The sequence below is a fragment of the Hylobates moloch genome, unplaced genomic scaffold, assembly GCF_009828535.3.
Source record: "Hylobates moloch isolate HMO894 unplaced genomic scaffold, HMol_V3 SCAFFOLD_6, whole genome shotgun sequence".
NCBI lineage: Eukaryota > Metazoa > Chordata > Mammalia > Primates > Hylobatidae > Hylobates > Hylobates moloch.
In genome coordinates this window covers 73,540,709-73,564,008 of record NW_026652281.1, presented here as the reverse complement: position 1 = coordinate 73,564,008, position 23,300 = coordinate 73,540,709, and the positions used below count along the sequence as shown (strand labels likewise).

General features: G+C 40.1%; 2 protein-coding genes across 2 annotated transcripts in view; both read right to left on the bottom strand.

The window, feature by feature from the left end:
* Positions 1–339: 339 nt before the first annotated feature.
* Positions 340–17,328, bottom strand: LOC131383741 (phospholipid-transporting ATPase ABCA3-like). The gene is made up of 4 exons (XM_058440365.1): positions 17,283–17,328; positions 1,601–1,755; positions 1,210–1,365; positions 340–576 (listed from the first exon to the last, which is right to left on the bottom strand). Exons 1-4 carry the CDS (start codon positions 17,326–17,328, stop codon positions 340–342), a joined length of 594 nt encoding a protein of 197 aa, XP_058296348.1.
* Positions 17,257–23,300, bottom strand: part of LOC131383814 (phospholipid-transporting ATPase ABCA3-like) — a 57,516-nt gene continuing 51,472 nt past the window's right edge. The window contains exons 6-7 of the mRNA XM_058440809.1: positions 19,391–19,569; positions 17,257–17,391 (exon numbers count right to left, since the gene is read on the bottom strand). The gene's annotated coding sequence lies outside the window, so the exon portion shown is untranslated. The remainder of the gene's footprint in view (positions 17,392–19,390; positions 19,570–23,300) is intronic.

Sequence of the window (23,300 nt, the reverse complement as noted above, 5' to 3'; positions counted from 1 at the left end):
TCCCTTATGATCCATCAACCTGTCTGTCTGTCTGTCTGTCTATCTATCTATCTATCTATCTATCTATCTATCTATCTATCTAATCTCTTTCTTTGAAAGCACAAATGCATTTGGGCAAATTACAATTTAAGAAGAAGCCATATGGAAAATATGAACATAAATTTTGGATAATACAATAAACATAAAAAGAAGGAAATAATTTTAAAAAAAGGAGTATTATTTCATAGCGCTCATAGTTGAATCCTAATTAATAGAACAGAGGGAAGCACAGAAGTTTTGGGTACCTAGAAAAAAACAATGAAACATATGGTTGAAGAATATTATTAAGGCATCAATATCCTAAGAATAATCAAGGAGAGACAGACCATATATTTTTTTCAGGAAAATTGAAGAGCCACAGCACCGCAGGGATCCCTTGACCATGATGGCTATGCAGTCACCCAGAACATCAGCTTCATCCATGTAGTGGGTGGTCAGTAGGATGGTACGACCCTTTTTAAAGTGCTGCAGGAGATCCCAGGTGACCCTCCTTGAGACTGGGTCCATGCCAGACGTTGGCTCATCAAGTATCACTACCTGAAGACCAGAAAAACAATTCCATGACCATTGTTAAATATTATATACCAGTACCACTATTCTCTTACCAGTCATGGAGCTTGCCCTGATTTTGCTTTTTCACTTGTTCAACCAGGCTAAGATAATAAGTTTAGAGGCAAGTGCAGTGGCTCACACCTGTAATCTCAGCACTTTGGGAGGCCAAGGTGGGAGGATCAGTTGAGCCCAAAAGTTAGAGCAACACAGTGAGACCCCATCTCTACAAAAAACTTAAAAAATTAGCTGGGTGTGGCGGCATGTGTCTGTAGTCCCAGCTACTTGGGAGGCTGAGCAGGGAGGATCGCTTAAGTCAAGTAGATTAAGGCTGCTTTAAGCCATGATTGTGCCACTGCACTCCTGCCTGGGCGACAGAGCAAGACCCTGTCTCAAAAAAAAGTTTAGAAAAAACCGAATTAGGAACGCTGGAATAATTTCAAACCTATGGCCATTTTATACCAATGAGATTGATAATGTCAATCTCATCTGATTTTCATTTAGGAGGTTATCTTTAGAATATTAGCTCCATATCAGCTCTCAAATTTGTGTCAGCTGATTCTTTTAGACTAGCTGCAGTGTGCAGTGGGAATCCATATTTGGCTTTGTTTGTTTGTTTACCTTGGAGCCCCCTATAAGTGCTATAATGATGGAGAGTTTGCGCTTCATTCCTCCACTCAGCGACTTTGACAATTCATTACGCTTTTCTAGCAGGTTAAAAGTAGTCAGCATGTGGTCAATTTCCGTAGGAGTCATCTTTCCTTGTACTCCTTTTATCTAGAAAAAGGAGACAGAGTTTACATGGTGCTTCTAACTTTACTCTTAGAAACATATTATACCAGCTTTTTTCTTACATCATTCATGTAGTAACTTATTCCCTTTGTTTCTTTATGTTTAAAGAAGACTTCATTAAAATCAATTTTGAACTTTGTTAGAATAAAATATTCGTAGTAGCTAATTTACATGAAGCACATAAATAGACTGGGGAAAAAGGAAACTTTCTTTTGCTCACCACACAATAGAAATGAAGGTGTTCTGATACTGTCAAGTAATTAAACAACAGGTTCTGCTGGGGACACAAGCCCAGCGATTTCCTAATCTGGACCATCTGCGTTGAGATATCGTATCCATTAATATAGGCCTTCCCACTTGTAGGAGGATAGAGACCTAGAATCAAGCGGAAAATATAACAGAAACTTAGTTTTCATAAGGGAACATCACAACAAACTGCACGTTAGCATCTCAACTTTGAAATCTACATATGGATGACTCATTATCATTAGCAATATTTCACACAGAGGAAAATTCTACAAAACACCGACAGTGATTTTTGAGGTGATGAACTTAGAAGTAATTTATTTTGTAATTTCCTATTTAACTGTATGTTCTATGTTTCAATGTGTATAAGTGCAAGTCATTTGAGTAATAAAAACATGAGAGCTTGTCACATTACAACATGCCAGCATTGCCAATCGGCCATTTGAAATTTATGAATTCTGTTTTAAGCTGTGCAGTGCTTTAGGTTAAGGTGTATATGGTAAGCCCCAGGGCAACTACTAAGAAAATAACTCAAAACTATATAGTGAGAAAAATTATTAAAGGGATTAAAATGTTACACACTAGAAAATATTCACTGAATGCAGGCCGGGTGCAGTGGCTCATACCTGTAATCCCAATACTTTGGGAGGCCAAGGTGGGTGGATTGCTTGAGCTCAGGAGTTTGAGACCAGCCTGGGAAACATGGCGAAACCTTGTCTCTATTAAAAATACACAAATTAGCCAGGCATGGTGGCACGTGCCTGTAATCAGGAGAATTGCTTGAATCTGGGAGGCAGAGGTTGCAGTGAGCTGAGATCATACCACTGCACTCCAGCCTGGCGACAGAGCGAGATTCCATCTCAAAAAGAAAAAGAAAGAAAAAAAGGGTATTCTGCTGAGTGGAATTTTCTATAAATGTCAATTCGATCCTTTTGAGTAACAGTGCTGTTAAGTTTTTCAGTAACTTTAATAACTTCTGTTTACTGGTTCTATTAATCGCTAGAAGAGTGGTGTTGAAGTCTCCAACTATAGTTGCAAATGTGTCTATTTCTTTTTTCAAGTCTATCTTGAAAATAGACTTTGAGCATGTTGATGCTCTGTTCTTTGACTGCATTCAGATTAAGAGTAGTTATGTTTTCTTGGTAGATTGAGCTTTTTATCATTATGTAATGTCCTCTTCCCTCTTCCCCAAAATAAATATTAATTTTAAATTTTATAACAATTATTTGCAAACTCCAAAATGAAGGAGATTATTAAAGTATGTATCGCAGAAATCACTAAACTGTAAACATCAAGAGGATACACAAAAGTCTCGTTGCTTTATCTACAGTTTTGTTTTTTTTTTAAACAGAGTGGAACACCTACGTGAGAGACTGGATAGAGTGATAGATTTTCCTGCCCCATTATGTCCTAGAAGAACAGTGATCTGACCCTCATATAAATTCAAAGACAAGTCCTTTACACCTATTTTGGTAGTGTTGTGCCCTTGGAATACCTATGAGAGAAATCCCACAAATACTAACTTTATCACAAACACATTGAAAGAACAAGCACTCCTATCAACTATCAAAGACACAATACCTCATCAGTCATGAGAAGAAAAATCAAAGTGTAAAAGAATGAAACTATGAGAAGAAATATTTGAAGATATAACATAATGTTTAGAATTTCACAGTAGATATACAAACATTCCCTGAGCAATCTTATTCATTCCTGCTTTCTTTTCTATTTTACTTTATGTGTATACATTTAAGGGGTACAGGTGCCATTTTGTTACACAGATATATGGTATAGTGGTGAGGTCTGGACTTTTAGTGTAACCATGACCCAAATACTAAACACTGTATCAAGTGATTTTTCATCCTTCATGCGTCTCCCACACTCCCACCTTTCTGAGTCTCCAGTGTCTGTCATTCCACACTGTATGTCCATGTATACACATTATTTAGCTCTCACTAATAAGTGGGAACATGTGGTATTTGACTTTCTGTTTCTGGATTGTTTCACTTAAGAGAGTGGTCTCCAGTTCCATCCATGTTACTGCAAAATACATGATTTCATTCTTTTTTATGGCTGAGTAGTATTCCATCGTGTGTACATATCACAATTATTATTATTTTTAATTTTTTAATTTTTTTTGAGACAGTTTCACTCTTGTTGCCCAGGCTGTAGTGCAGTGACGCGATCTTGGCTCATTGCAACCTCCACCTCCTGGGTTCAAGCGATTCTCCTGCCTCAGCCTCCCAAGTAGCTGGGATTACAGGCATGCGCCACTATGCCCGGCTAATTTTGTATTTTTAGTAGAGACGGGGTTTCACCATGTTGGTCAGGCTGGTCTCGAACTCCTGACCTCAGGTGATCCACCCGCCTTGGTCTCCCAAGTGCTGGGATTACAGGCGTGAGCCACTGTGCCCGGCCTATACCACAATTATTTCTTTATCCAATTATCTGTTGATCCAATGGATGACTGCTTTGTTTCAATTTCCATCTTGAACTTATAATGCCACAATCTTCTTCAGTTAATGTCTTTGGCCTAAGTTAGAGAACTGTCAATTGAAAATCACACATGGTTATTTATCTCAAATTTTTTATGTATAGACTAGCAGTGCTTCCACTCAATATGCAAGAAGCTGGAAAAAGAATCACTCCAGTCTAGCAACAAGTAGAAGCTAAATAATCTATGAAATTATAACTTTTCTTGAACTCATCTTAGAGGTAAGGTTTCCAGGCAACCAACCAGCCTGAAATTTAAAGGAAAAATAGATACTTTCAAGGACAGATGGTATATTAATATTTGCTTGTCTGGAGCAGACACGGGTACCTAGGAGCTAACCTGAGTACTTATACAAGCTAGTAAGAAGATTTTGGTTACATTTTTAATAAAAATGAGGTGAAAACAGTTTAAGAAACACAATACTTAAATGGAAGAGTTGGGATTCAAGCCCATATCATTAAGAATTAAAGCATATTTTCCTTCCAACACAACCTATAGATGGTGAATAAAGGCAAACATCTTGTGTAACAGAAAAAAAAATACTACTGGGCTGGCTGCGGTGGCTCATGTCTGTAATCCCAGCACTTGGGGAGACTGAGGCAGGGGGATCACGAGGTCAGGAGATCGAGACCATCCTGGCCAACATGGTGAAACCCCATCTCTACTAAAAATACAAAAATTAGCTGGGCGTGGTGGCGGGCACCTGTAGTCCCAGCTACTCAGGAGGCTGAGGCATGAGAATCGCTTATCGCTTGAACCCAGGAGGCGGAGGTTAGAGTGAGCTGAGATCGCACCACTGCACTCCAGCCTGGCAACAGAGTGAGACTCAGTTTCAAAAAAAAAATACTATTTATTTTTAAAAAATATCAAATGGTGGTAGGTATTTTCTCCCTAGATGTCTTATACTGCCTTCTCCATAGACCTAAGCATCAGTCTTGTAACTGCCTATTTGAAATCTCTACTTGGATGAATGTCTAAAGTTCCTATATCCAAAAGTAAGCTCTTAATTTCCCAAACTTCCATTTAAAAACCAACAATGAACTAATCAAACTGTGACTTTTCCCCAGGGTCTCCAATATTTGTAACTGTTCAACTAACCCCCCATTTCCTCAAGCCACAAAACCAACAGCCATATTAGTTTCTTCCTTTTCCTTCAATCCCACATCTAACCTACACATAAGTCTTCAGTTATAACCCTAAAACACGTTTTGAATCTTTTTTTTTTTTTTTGACAGAGTCTTACTCTGGTACCTAGGCTGGAGTGCACTGGCGCGGTCTCGGCTCACTGCAACTTCCGCCTCCCAGGTTCAAACAATTTTCCTGCCTCAGTCTCCCGAAATTACAGGTATCCACCACCACACCTGGTTAATTTTTGTATTTTTAGTAGAGACGGGGTTTCACCATGTTGGCCAGGCTGATCTCGAACTCCTGACCTCAGGTGATCCACCCGCCTCGGCCTCCCAAAGTGCTGGGATTACAGGTGTAAGCTATCATACCTGGCCTGTTTTGAATCTTTATACTGTGATCTCCAGTGCCACCAGCCTAGTCCATGGTGCCATCATATCCTACCTGAGCTACTATCAAAGCCTCCAATTTGTCTTTCTTCCACTCAGTCCTCACAACAGCCAGAGTGGTCCTGCCTGTTCAATTGTACATTGGCACCACTTCTAATTCAAAACATAATCAACATATGAAGCGCCTTCCAACCCAAGGGTTTTGATTTTTTTCTGTCTGAATTTTTTGTCCCTCGTGGTTTTTTGGGGTGGAGTCTTGCTCTGTCATCCAGGCTGGAGTGCAGTGGCATGATCTTGGCTCGCTGTAACCTCTGCCTCGCAGGGTTCAAGCGATTCTCCTGCCTCAGTCTCACGAGTAGCTGGGATTACAGGTGCCTGCCACCACGCCCGGCTAATTTCGTATTTTATTAGAGACGGAGTTTCACCATATTGGTCAGGCTGGTCTCGAACTCCTGACCTCAGGTGATCCACCCGCCTTGGCCTCCCAAAGTGTTGGGATTACAGGTGTGAGCCATCCACCGTGCCCGGCCTGTTCTAGTTTTCCAACAATCTGGTTCATTCTCATCTAGTCTCAGCTCCAAGGATACTGTTTCAGGTTTGGGTTTCCAGGAAACAGTTCTCAATTAGAAGATTAGAATGTAGTACGAAAGTTGTCCAAATCAAAATGAGGTCACTTGTATTAAAAAACAAACAAACAAACAAACAAAAAAACCACAAGACCTTAATAAATACATCTAGGGAAGGCCACGAAGAGAGAGTTCTCATGTACAAATGCTTGATACTGTTATTTAGGTTGATATAAATGGTGTCAGAAGTGGGATCAAAATGAGCTCACTTCAGAAGAATCAGCAGCCCCTGGAATCAAATGTGGTACAACTGAGGCCTCTGCATTCTCTGTTTCCATGAGTTACTTTTTATGCCCTAGTGAATCTCTTCTCAGATTCTTATCCTCCCTCACTTTGGTGAGTGGTTTATGACTTCATATGGGGCTTGTTTTGGTTGTAAGTCCACCTTAATAAAGAATCTTATCTCTCTCTCCTAGAATGATAAGACTTTCTTTTATGACAAGTCCTTTCTGGTATAAATACAACTACCCTTCTGGTTTGAGTATCCTGGATTCTACATAATTTATATCCTGTGTCTGAGGCATGTATTTCTGGTGAATTCACATGGCTTGCATGCCTAGTGCAATATTTTGTTTGGTCTGCATGCCTGGGCTTAAGTTTTTGTGAACACTCTGATTTTGGTTTCATTTTGGCTTGCTTATGTGCATCTATAAATGATTTGGCTCTTTCCCCTTGCTTGCTTCTAAAAATATTCTCAGAGTAAGAAAACATTCTAAATGGTAGATGCAGATTCTAAAAGCCACTAGGATGGTCACTACTATCTAAAACACCAGTCTACACTCCTGACATTTGCTGACAGGATTAATGGGATTGTCTTTGCTCTCAAGATATTAATAAGAACAAAATGGGATTCTCAAACATGAAGGAATGCCAGGTTTTCTGGGATTTGAGCCAGCATTATGGGCCATTTTGGAGCACATTTTTAAACCAATGGGAAAATTATATTTAAAACATTCACAGCTGAAATGGTCATTTTCAAACTCTTTTAAAAACTTCTAACTATAGAGTTGACATGCAGAGCCTTCTTTTTTTATTATTATACTTTAAGTTCTAGGGTACATGTGCACAATGTGCAGGTTTGTTACATATGTATACATGTGCCATGTTGGTGTGCTGCACCCATCAACTCGTCATTTACATTAGGTATATCTAGTTCTCTATGATTTTTCCTGCCTCCCCTGAATCTGCTGACTTTTCTACTGATGCTGAAATAAAACTCATTGCTTACGGCATTCCAGTCAAGAATAAAAAAGTCTTAAAGGGCTTTCAAATTAATGGCTTGACAAATTACAGCAACCTGAACATTTTTCAGAAATGTCCATTTAGGATTGCCTGGCTAACAATCACCTATAGTGACAGAACAGTTGGTTGAAGGATTATTAGTCTACAAGAGAAGGAACTAGGTAAATGTTCATAAACGTTAGGCTTCCAGATCAAACGAGTCAAAACCTTGAGCTCAGATCAACATTATATAAGGTATCTCTCTCTAACGTAAACATTTTGCTTTGTCTACAAGGCCAGGCGAAAAAAAGCCAAAAAAGAAACCTGCTCAAATGCTTCCCTACATTCATTGACTAGTAAGCAAACCAGGCCAGCACACAAAAGATGAGATTTGTTACTAAAAATGCAAGTCTACTTGGAGATTTTGTTTTTCTTATACAATTTAGCCAGTCCTAGCTAAATGTAAGCATTGGAATATTTAATCCTAAACTTACTTAAAAAAGAAAAAGAGTGTTTTGTTTGTTTTTTAAAAAATCAAACTGCTGTGAAAGCTACTTTACCAAAAATTTTGGTCCACAGTCTTAATTAGAGAAAGTACCTAGCAGAGAAAGTGAAGTTTAGTCATGTAAACAGGTCTCATTTTGTCAGAAATATAAATTGGATCTAACTCTCCTTTATAAATTTGTGAGTTGTATTACTATCTCATGACTAAAATTCTAAAATAAAAGCTAAAACATCTTTGTGTAGGTGTACATATGTGTGTGTTTAGGTGTGTTTCCACATATGTACAGGTGGCCAAAAATCCCTTAAGAAGTTCTCTTCAGATTAACTTAAAGGAGCACTCAAATAAAATATATAGTAATCAACTCAAATTCCTTTTAGTTTATGTGACTTATGTATATCTTTAACAAATAAGCTGGCTTCAAAATCATTGGTAAAATAAAAATAGAAATGTCTTCAAAATTGTCAACATACATCTTGCCCATACATTTTTGGGTTTACTGCTGAAACTGTTTTGTATGTTTCTCTGTTAGATGTTATAAGGTCACAAAAATTATAACCCCCAACTGAAAAACAGAATGATCTTTATGTTAACTCCTTGATAAGTAGGACCAATTTAATGTTGTTGGTTCAATAAAAACATCTGTAACTTTTGTGTTATCAGCAAAATACCCACATATTTAATGTAAAGATTCTAACTTAGGAAAACACATGATATTCACAGGCTATAAAAGTGGATAACAGGAAAATAGCTTAAAATGATGGCTAGTTTTGTCTAATATCTCAACTTTCATAAATAATCTAGGTATAATATTGACAATAAATTTGAGAAATATAAATGAGATAAACATAAATAAACTTGTTATGTAATTTAAAATTTTAAATAGATGTTATGTTAAATTAAGTGATACTCATTAAGTGTTTGGGTCATTTCCAAATAAGACAAAAAAATTAAAAGTTGCTGAACATAAATACGTTTGTTGTGGACTTCTTAAATTTTATAGAAACACTAAATAAATATATTTGGGTCTATTAATACAAAAAAGGATGTTATGGGGAAATATGCTTCAAAAGATTATAAAATAATTCTTTAAGATAAAGATATGTGAGAGTTCAAAATTGCTTACTAGAAATTTAGGTTATTAAAAGTTAAAATTCTATCAATATAGATAATTCTGTATCTAGTATACAAAAAAGATGTGTCTTTGATAAAAATTATAAGGCATAAATATGTGTTTTTTATTGAGAAAAAATATAATGTCTAATTCAGAGGTTATTTAAAGATTATTTCAAAAAGTGAATTTAGGAAATACATAAAAACAAGATAGAAAGGAACCAGGAAGTGAGAGAGAGAGAGAGAGAGAGGATATGGATATATGGAGATAGAGACGATATGGATATATTGGTCGGGCGCAGTGGCTCACACCTGTAATCCCAGTACTTTGGGAGACTGAGGCTGTGGGATCACCTGAGGTCAGGAGTTCGAGACCAGCCTAGCTAACATGGCAAAACCCTGTCTCTACTAAAAATACAAAATTTAGCCGGGCATGGTGGTGCATGCCTGTAATCCCAGCTACTCAGGAGGCTGAGGCAGGAGAATCACATGAACCCAGGAGGCGGAGGTTGTGATGAGCCGAGATCGTGCCACTGCACTACAGTCTGGGTGACAGAGTGAGACTCTGTCTCAAAAAAAAAAAAAAAAAGTTATGGATATAAAGATATATTTTTGACAAGAAAGGCTGAAAAAAGAAAATAATTTTGTGTAAAAAATCTTATGTGGTAACTTCTGTCCTAAGGTAAAATGACTGGTTATTTAGAAAAAAGTAAGTATAGGATAAAGCAGAAAGTCTAAGCATATCATTGAATGTCTGAGTAAGGTGTGATAAGGTTTGTGAGAATAAATTTATACAAGAAATTTGTGCATAATCAGGTTGACTATAATTAGAAGGGAATAATGTCTTTGTAAAGATTGAACTTAATATTAAAAATATACAAATAGTAATACAAAACTAAAAATTTGGTCCCCTAGGTTAGAACAACAGGTTTTCTTGAAGTGCTGATCTGTTCTTGCTAAAACTGCAAGAGGTTTTGATTTTTAATTCTAAAATCTGTTTCTTTAATAACTATCTTCTAAACTGCAGACAATTTTAATTTTTGCCATGTTTCTTCCTGGGATCCATTTAATTTGTATAGTTTCAGGTTAGAAATGTTGTTTTCTTCATTCAGAATGGTGATTTCATTTCTTGGGATAGAGTTTTTCTCCTGAAGCTTCTCTGATTCATCTCAAAAATTAAACAATCTCAAAAATTCAACTTTTGCTGTAACCACTACATATGATTTGCAGATCATACATCACTGCCCTCAACTCTCATTCTCCCCTTGAAAAGGTCTTTTTGTTTGGCTGGGGTAATAATTCTCTCTTTAACTTTTTCATCATCTCCTGTAACTTTTGCTCCAGTTTTAACTTGGCTATTATGATCTGACACTGCAATGTTCTGTCTGGAAGGCCTAGAAAAGCATTATTTTCTTTCAGGATAACTTGATCCTAAACTCTTGACTTTACCTGATGTATCTGAATTTTTCCATGTAACCAGAAAATTTCTCATGCTTTTTACTAAGAGCAATGTATTCCCCTACCAAGGTACCAGTTTCTTGTTTACATTCCTCTATAATACGATATACATTCACAATTTTGGACACACTTCCTGTGTCTATTAAATTCAGGTAACTTTTCATCAGGCTTGACTTCCAGGATACTTAACTAAGCTTCCCAAAAGGAAAAGCAATCACACTACAGAAGGTTCTTTACCTTTTTGGTAACTGGCCTAAAACACAATATTTTTGTTTTATCAAGGTAATTTCCTATGTTTATGAGATTTCTTTTTGATTACTCAGGTTTGAAAGCATTAAGTTTTTAATACCCATATAAGTGTATGTTTAATTTAATTTTACTTTTTACAATTTATTTTTAATTTTCATAGGTGCATAATATTTGTATATATTTATGGGGTGTATGTGATATTTTGATAGAAGCATACAATTTGTAATGATCAAAACTGGGTAACTGGGATATCCATCACCTCAAACATTTATTATTCCTTTGTATTGGGAAAAGTCCAGGCTCAGCGTGGTGGCTCACACCCATAATCCCAGCACTTTGGGAGGCCAAAGTGGGTGGATCACCTGAGGTCAGGATATCGAGACCAACCTGGCCAACATGGTGAAACCCTGTCTCTACTAAAAATACAAAAATTAGCTGGACGTGTTGACGTGTGCCTGTAATCCCAGCTGCTCGGGAGGCTGAGACAGGATAATTACTTGAACCAGGGAGGCAGAGGTTGCAGCGAGCCAAGATAGTGCCACTGCACTCCAGCCTGGGTGACACAGTGAAACTCCATCTCAAAAAAAAAAAAGGAAAAGTCCAAACCTTCTCTCCTATTTTAAAATATGCAGTAAATTATTGCCAACTGTAGTTGCCTTATTGTGCCATCAAACACTTTCTATCTAATTGCATTTTTGTACCCGTCAAGAAATCCCTTTTTATGCCCCACTCTGCACTACCCTTTCTAGTCACTGGTCACTACCACTCTATTCACTACTTTCATGGAATGAATTATTTTAGCTCCACATATGAATGAGAACATGCAATGTTTGTCTTTCTGTGCCTGGTTTATTTCACTTAATGTCCCCAGTTACATCCATGTTGCTGCAAATGACTTGATTTCATTCTTTTTTGTGGCTGAATAATATTCCATTGTGTATATATACCATATTTTCTTTAAACATTCATCAGCCGATGGACACTTAGGTTGATTCCATATCTTGGTTAGTGTGAGTTATGCTACAATAAACATGAGAGTGCAGATAGATCTTTGATACATTCACTTCCTTTCTTTTGGATACATATCTAGCAGTGGGATTGCTGGATCATATGACAGTTCTATTTTTAGGTTATGAGGAACCCCTGTACCATTTTCCAGCGTGGCTGTACTAATTTACATTCCCACCAATAGTATACAAGGGTTTCCCTTTCTCTGCATCCTTACCAGCATTTATTATTTTCTGTCTTTTTTGATAATATCCACTTAACTGGGTTGAGATAATATCTCTTTGTGGTTTTGATTTGCATTTTCCTGATGATTAGCTGCATTGACAATTTTTTCATATACCTGTTGGCCCTTTGTATTATTTCTTTTGAGAAATATCTATTTAGATCTTTTGCCTATTTTTAAATTGGATTTTTTTTTTTGCTATTGTTTCAGTTCCTTTTATATTTTGGCTATTAATCCCTTGTTGGATGAATAGTTCGCAAATATTTTCTCCCATTCTGTAAACTGTGTCTTCCCTTTGTCGTTTCCTTCACTGTGCAGAAGCTTTTTCTTTTTGTTTTTTGAGATGGAGTCTCGCTCCATCACCCTGGCTGGAGTACGGTGGGGCAATCTCAGCTCGCTGCAACCTCCGCCTCTCGGGTTCAAGTGATTCTTCTGCCTTCGCCTCCCGAGTAGCTGGGACTACAGGTGCATGCCACCACGCCCTGCTAATTTTTGTATTTTTAGTAGAGACGGGGTTTCACCGTATTAGCCAGGCTGGTCTCAAACTCCTGACCTTGTGATCCACCCTGCCTCGGCCTCCCAAAGTCCTGGGATTATAGGCATGAGCCACCATGCCCGGCCAGAAGCTTTTAAGCTTGACGTAATTCCATTTGCCAATTTTTGCTTTGATATCTGTGCTTTTGAGGTCTTATCCAAGAAATCTTTGGCCAGATGCAAGATGAATAGCCAGTCGATGTCCCTTCAGATTATATTAGGACAGACAGCCAAGGAATTTTTATAGCTGTGGACACAAGTAAATGTATATTGGTATTCATTTCAAATGAATACAAAAATCTCTGATCTGACAGTGATGGAAAGAGAGATGTTCCAAATCAATGGTCTTACGTTATGTCCATAGGTTGTGTTAATCTCCTGCCACAGGCAAATGATACTAGAGCTGACACAGCTGCAGTTGAGTCAACTATTTACTTGAGTTTGTGGTAGATCCACCATCATCCCACAGCATTCATTTGAGTGGATTTTTGCACGAACTAGAGTGGTAAATTAAATGGGGATGCAACTAGGGATCACTACTAATACATTCCTTTTTTTTGAGACAGAGTCTTGCTCTGTCACCCAGGCTGGAATGCAGTGGCGCCATCTTGGCTCACTGCAACCTCTGCCTCTTGGGTTCAAGTGATTCTCCTGCCCCAGCCTCCTAAGTAGCTGGGACTACAGGCGCATGCCACCACGCCCAGCTAATTTTTGTATTTTTAGTACAGACAGGGTTTCACTGTGTTAGCCAGGATGGTCTTGATCTCCTGACCTCGTGATCCGCCTGCCTCGGCCTCCCAAAGTGTTAGGATTACAGGCGTGAGCCACCATGCCCCGCCTCTAGTGATACATTCTTTAAAGGTGGTTCTAATCTCTGCCACTTCCCCAGAATGTAACAATGCTTTTGATTTACCATCTTGGCTAGTGGAGGTAGGTAGTTTCAAAGGATTCAACTTGACTTGACCCTGTAGGGCAGCTCTTCTCTAGAGGCCAGGGAACCAATGTAAGGGTTACACCAGCTACAAAATATGTCGTTTCCAATTGTACACTTGACAGCTGTGGAGATGCCCACTGGGTGTGTCCATGGTCCCAGTGTACCAACTGTAAGCCGGAAAAGGACCAGGATTCCATTTATCACCTAGCCTGCACGTACCCCTGGTTAAACAAGGGGACTATGATGACACTTTGTATCTCTGAGTATTACCTAGGCAAATGCTATAGGTCCTTTTGCAGAAAGACTAGGGTAATCATTATCATGTGCCTTTGCTTTAGTGTTGCAGTCTGCTTCCACCTAGCAATCAAGCCCCTCCTCCAGTCAACAGGTGTCAGCTCTGAAAACTGAAAAGGGTGGAAGAGACCATGAATTACTACTGGGTGCCTTGCCTTGGGCTCCTAATGATTCATTCATCCACACTTCCGGTTGTATGGTTTGAGCAATGCCCTCACTGGATGCCCATCTATCTTGCCTCAAGGAAATTGTGTTTTATTGGCCATCATTTATGGATAAAGTGCCCCAGACTGCCACTCCAAACTTGTCACTGATTAGGAAAATTGTTCATGCCTATGCCACACCCTGATCTCTATTATTTTTGAATCATATCTCCATTGTTATCAGTGAGTCCAGTTCTGTAATAATATCTCCTACTGTCAACAGTTCCCAGTGATGCTGGTGTTCCTCTTATTAGCACATTTCTTAATGCTTCAATAAATGCTCTCTGGGCCCACTTGCAAAACAGTCATGTAGTAGATTAGTTGGATGGGACTGATTCAGGGTTTCTCTGAGGTTGCAGTCAAGGTGTTGACTTGGATTGTAGTCACCTGAAGCTTGACAGAAGCCAAGACATCCACTTCCAAGAACGCTCACTCACATAGCTGGGAAGCTGGTACTGGTTATTTTGGGAAGCCTTAGTTCTTGCCCACAGAAGCAAGTCCACAGGGCAGCTTGAAAGACATGGTGACTTACTTAAGGGCAAGCAACTGAAGACCAAAGTAAAATTCACAATACCTGCTATGAACTGGTTTTAGAAAGCATGTATTTTCGCTTCTATTGTTTTATACAGATCACACACGAGAGGACTGGACAAGGGCGTGAATATCAGGAGGTGAGGATCCCTGGGGACCATTGTGAAGCCTGCCAACTATAGTCTACCCTCCGCTTCCAGTGATTCATATTCCTCCCATGTGCAAAATACCTACACCTGCTCCCAATTCCACAATCCTTTATAGCATCAACTCAAAGTCCTGGTAAAGCAAACCTGCACAGATTAGGAATTTAAGCTTTTCTAGAGCTCTCCTATTCTTTTGATTAAGTCGGGGGCTTAGTTCTCACTTTTTTTCTTTTCTTTGGCTACTGAGGATGAGAATCTTTTTATATGTTTCCTGGGAGGCTCACTAGATTTTTTTTTTTTTTTTTTTTTTTTTGAGACGGGGGTCTCGCTCTTTCGCCCAGCCCGGAGTGCAGTGGCGCAATCTCGGCTCACTGCAAGCTCCGAGCCTCACTAGATTTTATAACACCTAGCCTCTGATGGTTAATCATAAACAATCTCCATGTATCCGTTCTCCCCCAGCAATAGCTATCCAATTCTATAGTCCGTATAACTACTAATACTCCCATATTTTTCAAATGCTTGATGGATGTCACTAACTGGTGCATTTATTTCCCCTGGTATATCATCCTAATTCACCACATATGAACACTGTACTGCTAACTTGTACCAGAGTCTACCACTCATCTTATCATCTACTTTCTCTGGCAACTCTGGATATCAGTAATCACTAACTGGTTCCCTGGGAAGTAAACTGTAAGATGAAAATTGGCATCCAGGAAGTTTGCATAAAGATAGAAATTAGCATGCAGGAGTGTTCTTGGGACCAACACCTGTGTGAAGAAAGGAAGGATACCGATTTGGGAGAGAAAATAGTAGGGCTACAGTACATACAGTGACAACAAGATCAACCACACAAGGAGTTCTGCAGCTTGGATGACCAATCAGAGCCAACTGGAGCTGGAGGAAAAAGCTGGGCCTTAATATCCCCACCTTAAGCAGTCACTGGATCTAGGCTATTCCAGGAAAATGAGCCTAATTTGGGATGAGGTGGCTCTGTTCAACTGAGGTTATATAGTTGGACAGGGTCATGGCATCCACAATGGCCATGTTTTCAGAGATGCTTCATTAACATAACTTATAATTAACATAACGTAACTAATCAGAAATGTTCCTCCTGTCCATCCTTCTCTTTAATTAACAGATCATCACTCTATTTATGTTCCTAATGGCATATACTGTGTGCTACAATTATCTTATTTTTCATTCAATTGTTAAGCACTTTTATCCACCCTAAAATATAAGTTGTAGTTTATGGGACCCTTTCCTTACACCATATACAAAAAGCAACTCTCTGGCAGAGATTTCACGAAGATGCCAAAAGCAATTACAACCAAAGCAAAAATTGACAAATGGGATCTAATTAAACGAAAGAGCTTCTGCACAGCAAAAGAAACTATCAACACAGTAAACAGACAACCCACAGAATAGGAGAAACATTTTGCAAACTATGCATCTGACAAAAGTCTAATATCCAGCATCTATAAGGAAATTAAACAAATTTACAAGAAAAAAATCCCATTAAAAAGTGGGCAAAGGACATGAACAGAGACTTTTCAAAAGAAGACATACATGTGGCCAAGAAACATATGAAAAAAAGCTCAATATTGCTGATCATTAGAGAAATGCAAATCAAAACTACAATGAGTTACCGTCTCATACCAGTCAGAATAGCTATTATTAAAAAGTCAAAAAGTAACATACTGGTGAGGTTGCAGAGAAAAGGGAATGCTTATACACTGTTAGGGGAGTATAAATTAGTTCAACCATTGTGGAAAGCAGTGCGGCAATTCCTCAAAGAGCTAAAAGCAGAACCACCATTTGATCCAGCAATCCCATTACTGGGTATATACCCAAAGGAATAGAAATTGTTCTATCATAAAGACACAGGCACGTGTACATTCACTGCAGCACCATTCACAATAGCAAAGATATGCAATAAGCCTAAATGCCCATCAATGGTAGACTGAATAAAGAAAATGTGGTACATATACACCAAGGAGTACTACGCAGCCACAGAAAAGAGCAAGATCATTTCCTTTGCAGGAACATGAATGGAACTGGAGGCCATCATCCTTAGCAAACTAACAGAGGAACAGAAAAACAAATACCGCATGTTCTCACTTAAAAGTGGGAGCTAAATGATGAGAACACATGGACACAAAGAGGAGAACAACAGGCACTGGGACCTACCAGAGAGTAGAGGTTGGGAGAAGGGAGAGGAGCAGAAAAAATAACTATTGGGTACTAGGCTTAGTGTCACCTGGGTGGCAAAATAATCTGGACATCAAACCATTATGACCCAAGTTTTTCGATATAACAAACCTTCACATGTACCCCTGAACATAAAATAAATGTTAAAGAAAAAAACAAAATCTAATTATATTCTGGAGGGAGGAGAAAGATGACACTTTTGATTATATACTATATATATTTTATCTTTCTCAAAGGAAGTAAACATGATGGCTATGACCTGTTATTAACATCTAATTTTTATTTTGGTATTTCCAGTAACAAGCATTTACAATGAACTGTAGACTAAGCCTCAGTTTCATCAAGAAGAAAAGATCTTTGAAACGATACCTTGCACAAATGTTTGATCTGGATACCTGCTATCAAGTCAGTAGGTTCAGCTTCAAAATACTTGCTTTGCATTTTCTCATAAAATTGATTTTCTTCTGTTTTTTTCTCAGGTGGTTCCACAAACCAGTAAGAGCGCTACGAAGGGAAAAAAAATACAATCACTGCCATGGCACGGAAAGGAAGCACTAAACAATACTTTGGTCTGTTAACTTTTGTATTGAAGTGGATTGCACAAAATTTCTTGAAATTAAATTTTGGAGCTAATTGGCTAGTGTCTGAATACCCGGGGCATAAAACACGGACTATTCTTTTTTTTTTTTTTTTTTTTTGAGATAGAGTGTTGCTTTGTTTCCCAGGCTGGAGTGCAATGGCGCAATCTCAGCTCCCTGCAACCTCCACCTCCTGAGTTCAAGCAATTCTCCCGCCTCAGCCTCCCGAGTAGCTGGGACTGCAGGTGTGCACCACCACACCTGGCTAATTTTTGTATTTTCAGTGGAGACGTGGTTTTGCCATGTTGGCCAGGCTGGTCTCGAATTCCTGACTTCAGGTGATCCGCCCTCCTCGGTCTCCCAAAGCTCTGGGATTACAGGCATGAGCCATGGTGCCCAGCCGAAAAGCAGACTATTCTATTAAAATCGTAAGAGGCCGGGCGCGGTGGCTCACGCCTGTAATCCCAGCAGTTTGGGAGGCCGAGGAGGGCAGATGATGAGGTCAGGAGATCGAGACCATCCTGGCTAACACTGTGAAACCCCGTCTCTAATAAAAATACAAAAAAAAAAAATTAGCCAGGAGTGGTGGCAGGCGCCTGTAGTCCCAGCTACTCGGGAGGCTGAGACAGGAGAATGGCATGAACCCAGGAGGCGGAGCTTGCAGTGAGCCGAGATCGCGCCACTGCACTCCAGCGTGGGCCACAGAGCGAGACTCCGTCTCAAAAAAAAAAAAAAATCGTAAGAGAGACAAAAGAAAATCACTGAGAGATGAGGCCATAGCAAACAGTATTCTATTACTCTATTGGATCTTCTTTTCTGAGCAATACAGAAGTGAAAGATAATATGAAAAAATACTGAGAAGAGAGGGCAGGATGCAAATCCTCCCCATTTCTCTGTGGTTCTGACTCTACGAGATCTGACCTAACCAAGGAAATAATGCAGGTGGTGTGTGCTCAGACATAACTAACCTCTCCTAGCATATAAAGACCCATCATATATTAATTTATTTTTATTTTTTTTGAGATGGAGTTTTGCTCTTGTTGCGCAGGCTGGAGTGCAATGGTGTGATCTCGGTTCACTGCAACCTCCACCTCCTGGGTTCAAGCAATTCTCCTGCCTCAGCCTCCCAAGTAGCTGGGATTACAGGCGCCCGCTACCACGCCCGGCTAATTTTTGTATTTTTAGTAGAAGCGGAGTTTTGCCATGTTGGTCAGGCTGGTCTCAAACTCCTGACTTCAGGTGATCCACCCGCCTTGGCCTTCCAAAGTGCTGGGATTACAGGCAGGAGCCACTGCATTGGCCCCTTCATATATTAATTTCTTTATGCCAGAGTTTAATCTTTTATAAAACATTTTCCTATAAAAGTGATAGATCACTCATAATTTGTAAAGTTTGGGGTCTCAAGCTATTTTTTTTTCAAGATAGTCTCACTCTGTTGCCCAGACTGGAGTGCAATAGCACAATCTCAGCTCACTGTAACTTCTGCCTCCTGGGTTCAAGTGATTCTCCTGCCTCAGCCTCCTGAGTAGCAGAGATTACAGGTGTGCCACCATGCTTGGCTAATTTTTTGTATTTTTAGTAGAGACAGGGTTTCACCATGTTGGCCAGGATGGTCTCGAACTCCCGACCTCAGGTGATCCACCTGCCTCAGCCTCCCAAAGTGCTGGGATTACCAGCATAAGCTACCATGCCCAGCTGGTCACAAGCTATCATCTACCGCTATTTATGTTTACCCGAGGGTTTAGAGTGTATTAGGAAAAGGCTAGTGAATTAGTATGGCTGCAGTGTAGATGAAAATAGTTCTTCCACCTGACCTACTGATTCTATCACAGACAGTGCTAAATAACTGATTGCTTTTATAAATATCACAAATGAAGTTCATAAGGACGGGTGCCTCTATCAACAACAGAAAAATTATAACTCACCTGTAAGAAAAAGTTCCATGGCTTGGGCACACCATAGCTTCCTGGAAAGACAGCCTCTATATACCAGGCCACAAGGCTATACAAGAAAGCATCAAAAAAAACATTCCCAGCACATAGGCAAAAAAAAAAGCTATCCAGTATAGTTGATGAGAAGATGTTATTCCATTTAAGTCCAATTCCTAAGACATAACAGGAGAGGTTTAATTTGGTGCCGAGATGAAAACAGTTATTTATCTATGTCATAATTAAATACTTAAGAAAATAACTGTGTTGATACTTTCTGGAGAGTCCTATTAGATAGGGTCAGTCACTTTTTTGCACCCTTAGAATTTAGGTTGCCCCTGAGGGCATCTCAGTAAGTAATCAGGTAATGTGTTCCCCATTATACCCCAAACAAGCAAATAATTGGAAAAGACTGAAACAAAAATAAAATATAGCTGTGTGTGGTGGCTCACGCCTGTAATTCCAGCATTTTGGGAGGCTTAGGCAGGCGGATCACCTGGGGTCAGGAGTTCGAGACCAGCCTGGCCAACATGGCAAAACCCCGTTTCTACTAAAAATGCAAAAATTAGCTGAGCGTGGTGGCAGGCGCCTGTAATCCCAGCTACTTGGGAGACTGAGGCAGAAGAATTGCTTGAACCTGGGAGGCAGAGGTTGCAATGAGCTGAGATCGCACCACTGTACTCCAGCCTGGGCCACAGAACAAGACTCTATCTAAAAAAAAAAAAAAAAAAGGGTGGAGCCAAGATGGCCGAATAGGAACAGCTCCGGTCTCCAGCTCCCAGCCCCAGCGACACAGAAGATGGATGATTTCTGCATTTCTGCTTGAGGTACTGGTTTCATCTCACTAGGGAGTGCCTAACAGTGGGTGCAGGACAGTTGGTGAAGCGCACTGTGCGCGAGCCGAAGCAGGGCGAGGCATTGCCTCACTCGGGAAGCGCAAGGGGTCAGGGAGTTCCCTTTCCTAGTCAAAGAAAGGGGAAACAGACGGCACCTGGAATATCGGGTCAGTCCCACCCCAATACTGCGCTTTTCCAACGGGCCTGGAAAACGGCACACTAGGAGATTGTGTCCCGCACCTGGCTCGGAGGGTCCTATGCCCACGGAGTCTCGCTGATTGCTAGCACAGCAGTCTGAGATCAAGCTGCAAGGCGGCAGCGAGGCTGGGGGAGGGGCGCCCGCCATTGCCCAGGCTTGCTTAGGTAAACAAAGCAGCCAGGAAGCTCGAACTGGGTGGAGCCCACCACAGCTCAAGGAGGCCTGCCTGCCTCTGTAGGCTCCACCTCTGGGGGCAGGGCACAGACAAACAAAAACTCAGCAAGAACCTCCACAGACTTAAAGGTCCCTGTCTGACTGACAGCTTTGAAGAGAGTAGTGGTTCTCCCAGCACGCAGCTGGAGATCTGAGAACGGACAGACTGCCTCCTAAAGTGGGTCCGTCACCCCTGAGCAGCCTAACTGGGAGGCACCCCCCCAGTAGGGACAGACTGACACCTCATTCAACCGGGTACTCCTCTGAGACAAAACTTTCAGACGAACTATCAGACAGCTGAATTTGTGGTCTCACGAAAATCCGCTGTTCTGCAGCCACCGCTGCTGACACCCAGCCAAACAGGGTCTGGAGTGGACCTCTAGTAAACTCCAACAGACCTGCAGCTGAGGGTCCTGTCTGGTAGAAGGAAAACTAACAAACAGAAAGGACATCCACACCAAAAACCCATCTGTACATCACCGTCATCAAAGACAAAAAGTAGATAAAACCACAAAGATGGGGAAAAAACAGAGCAGAAAAACTGGAAACTCTAAACAACAGAGCACCTCTCCTCCTCCAAAGGAACGCAGTTCCTCACCAGCAACGGAACAAAGCTGGATGGAGGATGACTTTGATGAGTTGAGAGAAGAAGGCTTCAGACGATCAAACTACTCTGAGCTACGAGAGGAAATTCAAAACAATAGCAAAGAAGTTAAAAACTTTGAAAAAATATTAGAAGAATGGATAACTAGAATAACCAATGGAGAGAAGGGCTTAAAGGAGCTGATGGAGCTGAAAGCCAAGTTTCGAGAACTACGCGAAGATTGCAGAAGCCTCAGTAGCAGATGCGATCAACTGGAAGAAAGGGTATCGCTGATGGAAGATGAAATGAATGAAATGAAGAGAGAAGGGAAGTTTAGAGAAAAAAGAATAAAAAGAAATGAACAAAGCCTCCAAGAAATTTGGGACTATGTGAAAAGACCAAACCTACGTCTGATTGGTGTACCTGAAAATGATGGGGAGAATGGAACCAAGTTGGAAAACACTCTGCAAGATATTATCCAGGAGAACTTCCCCAATCTAGCAAGGCAGGCCAGCATTCAGATTCAGGAAATACAGAGAACGCCACAAAGATACTCCTCGAGAAGGGCAACTCCAAGACACATAATTGTCAGATTCACCAAAGTTGAAATGAAGGAAAAAATGTTAAGGGCAGCCAGAGAGAAAGGTCGGGTTACCCACAAAGGGAAGCCCATCAGACTAACAGCTGATCTCTCAGCAGAAACTCTACAAGCCAGAAGAGAGTGGGGGCCGATATTCAACATTCTTAAAGAAAAGAATTTTCAACCCAGAATTTGCTATCCCGCCAAACTAAGCTTCATAAGTGAAGGAGAAATAAAATACTTTACAGACAAGCAAACACTGAGTGATTTTGTCACCACCAGGCCTGCCCTAAAAGAGCTCCTGAAGGAAGCACTAAACATGGAAAGGAACAACCGGTTCCAGCCACTGCAAAAACATGCCAAATTGTAAAGACCATCGAGGCTAGGAAGAAACTATAGCAACTAACGAGCAAAATAACCAACTAACATCATAATGACAGGATCAGATTCACACATAACAATATTAACGTTAAATGTAAATGGGCTAAATGCTCCAATCAAAAGACACAGACTGGCAAACTGGATAAGGAGTCAGGACCCATCAGTGTGCTGTATTCAGGAAACCCATCTCACGTGCAGAGACACACATAGACTCAAAATAAAGGGATGGAGGAAGATCTATCAAGCAACTGGAAAACAAAAAAAGGCAGGGGTTGCAATCCTAGTCTCTGATAAAATAGACTTTAAACCAACAAAGATCAAAAGAGACAAAGAAGGCCATTACATAATGGTAAAGGGATCAATTCAACAAGAAGAGCTAACTATCCTAAATATATATGCACCCAACACAGGAGCACCCAGATTCATAAAGCAAGTCCTCAGTGACCTACAAAGGGACTTAAACTCCCACACAATAATAATGGGAGATTTTAACACCCCACTGTCAGCATTAGACAGATCAACGAGACAGAAAGTTAACAAGGATATCCAGGAATTGAACTCAGCTCTACATAAAGTGGAGCTAATAGACATCTACAGAACTCTCCACCCCAAGTCAACAGAATATACATTTTTTTCAGCACCACACCACACCTATTCCAAAATTGACCACATAGTTGGAAGTAAAGCTCTCCTCAGCAAATGTAAAAGAACAGAAATTATAACAAACTGTCTCTCAGACCACAGTGCAATCAAACTAGAACTCAGGATTAAGAAACTCACTCAAAACTGCTCAACTACATGGAAACTGAACAACCTGCTCCTGAATGACTACTGGGTACATAATGAAATGAAGGCAGAAATAAAGATGTTCTTTGAAACCAATGAGAACAAAGACACAACATACCAGAATCTCTGGGACACATTCAAAGCAGTGTGTAGAGGGAAATTTATAGCACTAAATGCCCACAAGAGAAAGCAGGAAAGATCCAAAATTGACACCCTAACATCACAATTAAAAGAACTAGAAAAGCAAGAGCAAACACATTCAAAAGCTAGCAGAAGGCTAGAAATAACTAAAATCAGAGCAGAACTGAAGGAAATAGAGACACAAAAAA